We start from the raw sequence: 7,500 nt of genomic DNA, 5'->3' as shown, positions 1-7,500 counted from the left end.
TGTGAAGTGTTCCTGCTCTGGAATGGTTTCAGCACCACCACATCTGCCTAAATCCTCAATTTTATTTGAAAACCTTGCCTTCAACATGAAATATTGAAATATTGTTTGTGTACCACATCATTGTAAGGTTTCTTTAAATTAAAATGGTTAACACATTTCCTGTGTTTCAATTTAACGGAGTCTAAAGTGCTTTCCTTTTGGCCTCACCCAATCTGGTATGATCACAATAGATTTGTTTACATGCTTGCACAAATGCTCTGGGGTGATGGTTTCTCCATATGTTACTCTTTCTTACAAAGAGCCTGCTTTTTGCAGACAACGAGCAGCAGCAGACCCTGCGTGAGGAAGTGCAGCGCGGAGAGCGGCGTGCGCGAAAACACCAGGACAAGGAGGAGCAGATCAAGCGGCGGCTCGGCAGGCGGCGTGACCAGGCAGCAAATAAGCATGACGAGCTGGAACGATTTCTGCAGGAGCTTGGCAAGACTCGGCGGGAGCGCGTCCATGAGCTCACCACCGCCATCTTTCCCCTCTTTGAGGTGGCGCCTCGTCCCGGGTGAATGGCTGGGATGGGGACCTCGGAAGTATTAGCCTAACCCTCCAGTCAAACTTCATGGTTTTTTTAATCTAACCATTACAAAAACAAAGTATTTAATATGTTGGTTCTCGCCGTGGGCCTATTGCTCATCAGATATTCTGCAATTAACAGAGCAGGTTTTGTTAAACTGGTTTCCTGAGCACAGGCTTGTTGGGTAATTTTTCCATTGCCTTCCCTGTACCCGGTGAGAGTACAAGGAAGGAATTTCAGAGTTTGGCCAAAGGAGTGCTACACAATGCTGTACTTTTGCAAAAGGTACCATGGAATCTTTCATGCCTCGAAGTAAATGCAGGCAGACAAGACGTCTAGCTTAATATACGCTCCAAAAGGAGGGGCAGCATAGTTTATATTACAACATCGTTGTGCTGGGACTCAGTGGGAGAAACTCGGTTCGGATCCGGCTCGGTAATTTTGGCCAAAAATTTCCAAGTCCCGGATCACCTCAGAACTCGAAGTTTGCAATTTTATTTCAAAAAGTTATTTTTCAAGTTTTTTTAAAAAGTTTGTATCTTGGTCACGTTCACCAAAGAAAGCTGCTGAAAATTGGGACCGGAAACCCTCCTTTTCCACTTCCGATACGCGTGAGTATTCAGCTTTTTTGTATTGTGGGAACTTTTGATTGGCAAACTGATTTGCACGTGTTGAAGCACAATGGCGAAGCGGCGACTGACGTGGGCTACGTAAGCACCGTACAGTTTATTTGAGCAAATGCAATCGCTCTCGCAAAAAATACCTTCAGAGTTCTCGCAGATTTTCCAAACACGAGTCTCTATAGAAGTGGAAAGTTTTTGCACGATTAATTTCCACTGAACGTCATGAAAATGTGTTCACATGTTTATCAAGCGCTGCTTTAACCAATCTTGCAGGTTCCGGGAAACGTTGAAGTTCTTCCACTTTTAAAATTGGCTTCAAATAACGAAGTATATTTTCTGTTGAATTGTGGACGCTGAAGTTGCAGTTCTGTAGTTGCAAACCGCCTAGACCTATGCTGCACGAGCATTCTTTGTGCGATCTGATCCTGTAATCTGTCTGAAAAAGGCAAATATATCCACTCGTTGTTAAATTCACGCTTCTCTGTTGTCGCGTGAAACTCTCCACTTCTACGCTACTTCATTTCATGCAACAGGAAATTATCCAAGTTCTCTTCAGAGCTGACAGCCATACCCGGCTTGACTCTGACTCAGCTCGGAATGGCAACTTGCCGAGTTTGAATCCGGGAACTCGGTTTGGGTACAGTACAACAACCTCCTCCTGGTGAAGCATTTGTCTGACAGGGCCACAGTAGTGTGCTGCTCGAGCAATTCAAACCAGATTAGATGGGCTAAAGATGAGTATGTTAAGTCATCTGATGCTACAGTCACAAATATACTGCCAAAGATTCTTGGCAAATTACGGTACTTTATGAGCCCCATCTTCACGCTGCGTGTAACACTTCTCTATCGCCTTCCCGGACATCTCCACCTAATTTTCTCTCTCCTTACTTTTCCTCTCTCGGCTGACCTTGGCTTAATCTCACGTCTTCAGCTTATTTTTTGCTGCGTGGATGATTCATGAAGGTAGAAACAAGTGTTTAAGATTGATACTTTAACCCTAGCTCGAACCCTAACCTTAATGCTGACAGTCGAGGAATAAAGGTGCTAATGAGACACAATAAGGTTATTTAAAAGATATGTCATATGGATTCCTTTGATTTTTGTAATACTTGTATAAAAGACCAATTTGTAATCCTTCGGTATAATCCGTGCATAAACGTGCTTGATGTTTGCGTTTAATAAATAAAGGGGGCGATAAATAAAATAAAAATAGCGAAATGTTCATCCTGATAAGAATCTCATACTTTTCCGCCAGGTGTTGTTATTCCCTGCTTTCCATCTCAATAGTTTTGCATGATGTTGCCCAATACAACAACACACAACACAACATGCATTTAAAGGCAATTTTCCCTGCTAGAGCGGGGGTTAGCCTTGTGGTCCCCATGACAATCTTCTCCATTTTGCCCTATTTTCTGCATCTCTCCTTGTTAACCCCCTTGCCCGCATTTCTTCTTCCACCATCTTTAGCCAAGTCTTTCTCGGTCTTCCCCGTCTTCTACTTCCTTCTACATTCATTTCCATCACTCTTCTCAACCAGTCACTTTCATCCTTCCTCAACACATGACCAAACCATCTCAACCTGTTCCTCTTCACAGCATCAATCACAGGCTCTTTTCCCATCATCTTTCGCAATTCATCATTTGTCTTCCTCTCTCTCAACGATACTCTGCACATCCGTCGAACCATTCGCATTTCCACCCTTTCCAGCCTTCGTTGCTGCTCTATGTTCATTACCCATGTCTCGCTCCCATAAATCATAACACTTCTCACACATGCAGCATACACCTTTCCCTTCAGCTTCAACGACACTCCCCTCATCATCAGCACGCCACTCAATTCCCGAAACTTCTTCCATGCACATCTCACTCGAGCAACCGTTGCCGAGTCTGATCCACCTTCTCCATTCAGCATGTCTCCGAGGTAGCAAAATGTTTTCACACCTTCCAGCTTCACGCCGTCTCCAAGATCCAACTCAACATTTCCTCCATCTGCAGCTCCCTCTGTGCACACCTTACATTTGAATGTAGCTGCCACACTGGTTAATGACCCTCTCAGACCACTACATTTTTGATGAACCCACTCAGCACACATTGTACACTGAATGGAGTTCACTCCGACACCCTTCCTACACACAGCACAGGGCCACTTCCCAGTTATTTCCACCTCACCACATGCTTTACCACTTGCCATCACCTTCGTCTTTCCGATATTCACCTTCAGACCTTTTGTCTCCATACATTCCTTCCACGTGTTCATCTTTTCCTTCAGTCCATCCATACTTTCCGCAATCAACACCAGATCATCTGCATACAACAACTCCCACGGTAAACCCTCCTTTACGTTCTGAGCCAGCACCTCCATCATAGCTACAAATAGTAGTGGACTTAGTACCGACCCCTGATGCACTCCCACCTTCACCTCAAACTCACCACTGTTCCCGTCCTTCGTCCTTACAGCTGTGCGCGCTCTTTTGTACATTGCCATCACTACTCTGATCAACCATTCCTCCACTCCTAACTTCCTCAATGCCCATGTCAATACTTTGCGTGGAACCCGATCGAATGCTTTCTCCAGATCAACAAACCCAAGAAACAACTTCTTCCTCTTCTCCATGTACTTCTCCTGCAACTGCCTCACAATGAAAAGCGCGTCTGTCGTTCCTCTTCCTGGCATGAATCCAAACTGCATTTCGTCGATCTTCACTTTCTTCCTTATCCTCCTCTCCAACACCCTTTCCAATACCTTCATTCCATGCTCCAATAACTTTATCGCTCGGTATGAGCCACACTCCAGAGGGTCACCTTTCCCCTTGTATAGAGGGACGAGGGTACTCAGTTCCCAATCCACTGGAATGCGGCCTTCTTTCACCACCAGATTACAGATCTCTGTCATTCTCTTCACACCCCAACTTCCTGCTGCCTTCAACATATCTCCCACAACTCCCGTCGGCCCTCCCGCTTTTCTACCCTTCATTGCTTTTATCACTTCCTCAACTTCCTTCTCAGTTATCTTCTCTGCCGGTCCTAAAACTGGGTTACTCTCCATGTTGCCATCCCATTCATTCTCTGTATTCAACAGCATTTCCATATATCTTTTCCATCTTCCTTTAATTCCATCTGGGTCGACAACGATTTGTCCCACTTCATCTTTCAAGCAACTCACCCCCATCACATCACGCCTCTCTTTCGCCATCTGCTTTGCAATCCTGAATACTGCTTTCTGACCCTCTTCCGAATCCAAGCGTTCTCCGAACATTTTCCTACATGCCTCCTGCGCCTTTGCTACCTCTTTCTTTGCAGCCTTCCTGGCTGCCTTATAACTTTCATGCTCTGCTGTTTCTGCTCCCATACTCTTCGCCTTCTGCCACTCCTTCTTCCTCTTCTCGTCAATCCTCTTTCCAACTTCATCATCCCACCACCATGTTTCCGAGTGCCTCAGTGGTCCTTTTGGCCATCCACATACCTCACCAACGGCTCCCAACAGACTATCTTTCATTGACTTCCAACCACTTTCAAGCTCAACCACATCATGCTCGACCCTATTCAGCCTCTCTTTTAATGCCTCCCTTACTGTCACCTCTTGCAACCTCCACACCTTCATTTTCAGTTGGTACTTCACCCGCCGAGCTCTCCTCGCACCTTTCACCCTTACGTCGCAGGCAACCACGTGGTGCTGTGAAACAGCCTCCTCCCCCGGGATCACCTTTGTGTCCCGGAGGTGCCCCCTATCTCGCCTACACACCATCAGGTAGACAACGGTTGTCGTCGACCCACCTGACGTGTATGTAACAAGCTTATTATCCTCTTTCTGGAACTGAGTATTACAAATCAACAAATCAGCTCCATCAGCAAAATCCAAAAACCTTTCACCTTCTCTATTTCTCACACCATATCCGTAACCCCCATGAACTCCGTCAAAACCATCCATACTCCTTCCCACATGTCCATTTAGGTCTCCTCCTACCACAACAACTTCCTCATCTTTCACGTTTTCCATCAGCTTCTCTATCGCACACCAGAACTTGTCCTTCTCTTCATCGCTTCGACCAACCTGCGGAGCATATCCGGAGATGACGTTCACCAAGAGCTTTCCAATCATCATTTTCACCATCATCAACCTATCACTCACTCTAGTCACACTCACCACACTGTCTACAAACTCCTCAGAAAACACCCAATGTTTGGCCAATACCTGCCATGAAAAATAGTTTACTTCCGTTTAATGCATTTCATTTACAGTCTGAGGTCTGCCCTGCTGTCTTCATCTATTGTTATTTCCAATGTTCGTAAGGTAACCTTCCAGCCCTATATTTCTTGGTTTTTATTTTATTTTATTTAAATATGTATTTCATTTTGACTGAAGTGGAACTAAACCCAAATTTCTGAATTTCTGAACTAAACTCAAATTTCTGAAAAACACTGAATCTTGTGGTGAGACAGTTGCCCTGAAGCAACTTGCCTTCGCCTCATGGAAGGCAAATCCAACTGAAGGCAATCTCCATTCCTTTCACAAAGCTCGGAACAAGTGTGTGTCTACTCTCAGGAGAGCCAGGAAACAAAATCTCTCTACTCTCAGGAGAGCCAGGAAACAAAATCTCTCGACTCTCAGGAGAGCCAGGAAACAATATCTCTCCACTCTCAAAACTGAACTCTCAAACCTGTATCCCTCCTCCAAATCCTGGTGGCATCTGGTTAAATCTGTTTCTGGTGTTTGTTCCCCCTCCATCCCCTCCCTTACCTCAAACGGCTGCACTGCTGACACCGCACGTGACAAAGACAAATGCCTCAACCCTGTGTTTGGCTCAAAACCTTTTGTCCCAAACCCATCTCTCTCTGTACCCACCGTACCCAGTCCTACCCAGCTGCTCCTGGACTCTGTGTGCTCTCCTGACAAGGTCGAGAAGTTTCTGTCAAACCTCGACTCTGATTCTGCAACTGGACCAGACAGCATCAGCCCACGGGTCCTAAAATCCTGCTCTGCCGCTCTTTCACACCCTCTCTCTGTTCTCTTCACCCTCTCTTTTGCTCAAGGTCATCTGCCATCAGTTTGGAAATCAGCCAACCCAACATTACCGCTTTACAAAAAAAAAGGTGCAAAAACGGATCCTTGCAACTACAGACCAATCAGCCTGCTCCCAATTATCAGCAAAGTCATGGAATCCTTCATTGCTTCGGATAACAAATCCTTCCTCTTCTCCAATGACTTGATCTCTGATCATCAATTTGGTTTTAGACCAGGTCACTCGACTTTGGACATGCTGCTTCTGTTATCTCAACAATGGATGGAGGTCCTCAATGCCAAACAGGAAATCAGAGCTGTCTCCCTTGACATATCACGTGCCTTCGATACGATCTGGCACACCGCCCTGCTTACCAAACTCTCCTCTAATGGTATCCATGGAAACCTCCACGCATGGCTTGCGGACTTCCTCACCGGTCGCAGTCAACGTGTGGCCCTGAATGGATTTTTCTCATCTCCCCTTCCTGTTCAGACTGGAGATCCTCAATGCAGTGTACTGGGCCCTGTGCTTTTTCTGGTCTTCATCAATGATCTCTCGGACTCTCTGGAAAATCCTCTCTATCTCTTTGCTGATGACTCCACTCTCTACCGCTCCATACCTCATCCCTCAGATCGGCAGGCAGCAGCCTCCTCACTCTCTGCAGACCTGGACAAAATCGCAGACTGGTCAAACAGGTGGAACATGCCTTTCAATCCTGACAAATCTCACACTCTCACCTTGTCTCTCTGAAAAGATCGTCTGCACACCCCTCCTATCTACTTTCTCAACAATCCCCTCCAAGAAGTTCTGTCAGTCATGCTTTTGGGTCTCACTATCTGCCATTATCTTTCCTGGGAAAACCACATTTCCAAGCTGGCCTCCAAAGCCAGTCACCGACTGGGCATCCTCCATCATGTGAAGTCCTTCCTTGGGACGCATGAGGTCCTCACCACATACAAGGCTTTCATCCGCAACTTGATGGAGTACTGCTTTCCCCTCTGGGCTGGTGCTTCTGCCTCACACCGAGCTCGGCTTCACGCTGTTGAAACCAAAGCTTTCAGAATCATTGAAATCTTCCACGATGAAGCTGACTCTGAGGGCCTTTCACTCTCTCACCACAGGCATGTTTGAGGTATTTCTATATTTTACCGACTCATCTCCGGCTTTGCATGGATGCTGTGAAGAGAAACAGGTTGAGATGGTTTGGTCATGTGTTGAGGAAGGATGAAAGTGACTGGTTGAGAAGAGTGATGGAAACGAATGTAGAAGGAAGTAGAGGATGGGGAAGACAGAGAAAGACTTGGCTAAAGGTG

General features: G+C 46.0%; 1 protein-coding gene across 1 annotated transcript in view; it reads left to right on the top strand.

The window, feature by feature from the left end:
- The window catches only part of ATG14 (autophagy related 14), an 85,907-nt gene that overhangs the window by 55,741 nt on the left and 22,666 nt on the right, over nucleotides 1-7,500 (top strand). Inside the window, exon 5 of the mRNA XM_068128225.2 lies at nucleotides 316-553. Within this exon, the coding sequence (XP_067984326.1) occupies nucleotides 316-553 (238 nt within the window). The remainder of the gene's footprint in view (nucleotides 1-315; nucleotides 554-7,500) is intronic.

This window comes from Myxine glutinosa, chromosome 9, assembly GCF_964187855.1.
Source record: "Myxine glutinosa chromosome 9, kmMyxGlut1.1, whole genome shotgun sequence".
NCBI lineage: Eukaryota > Metazoa > Chordata > Myxini > Myxiniformes > Myxinidae > Myxine > Myxine glutinosa.
Note: the sequence above shows the minus strand (reverse complement) of the source record. Positions and strands in the feature narration are given on the sequence as shown.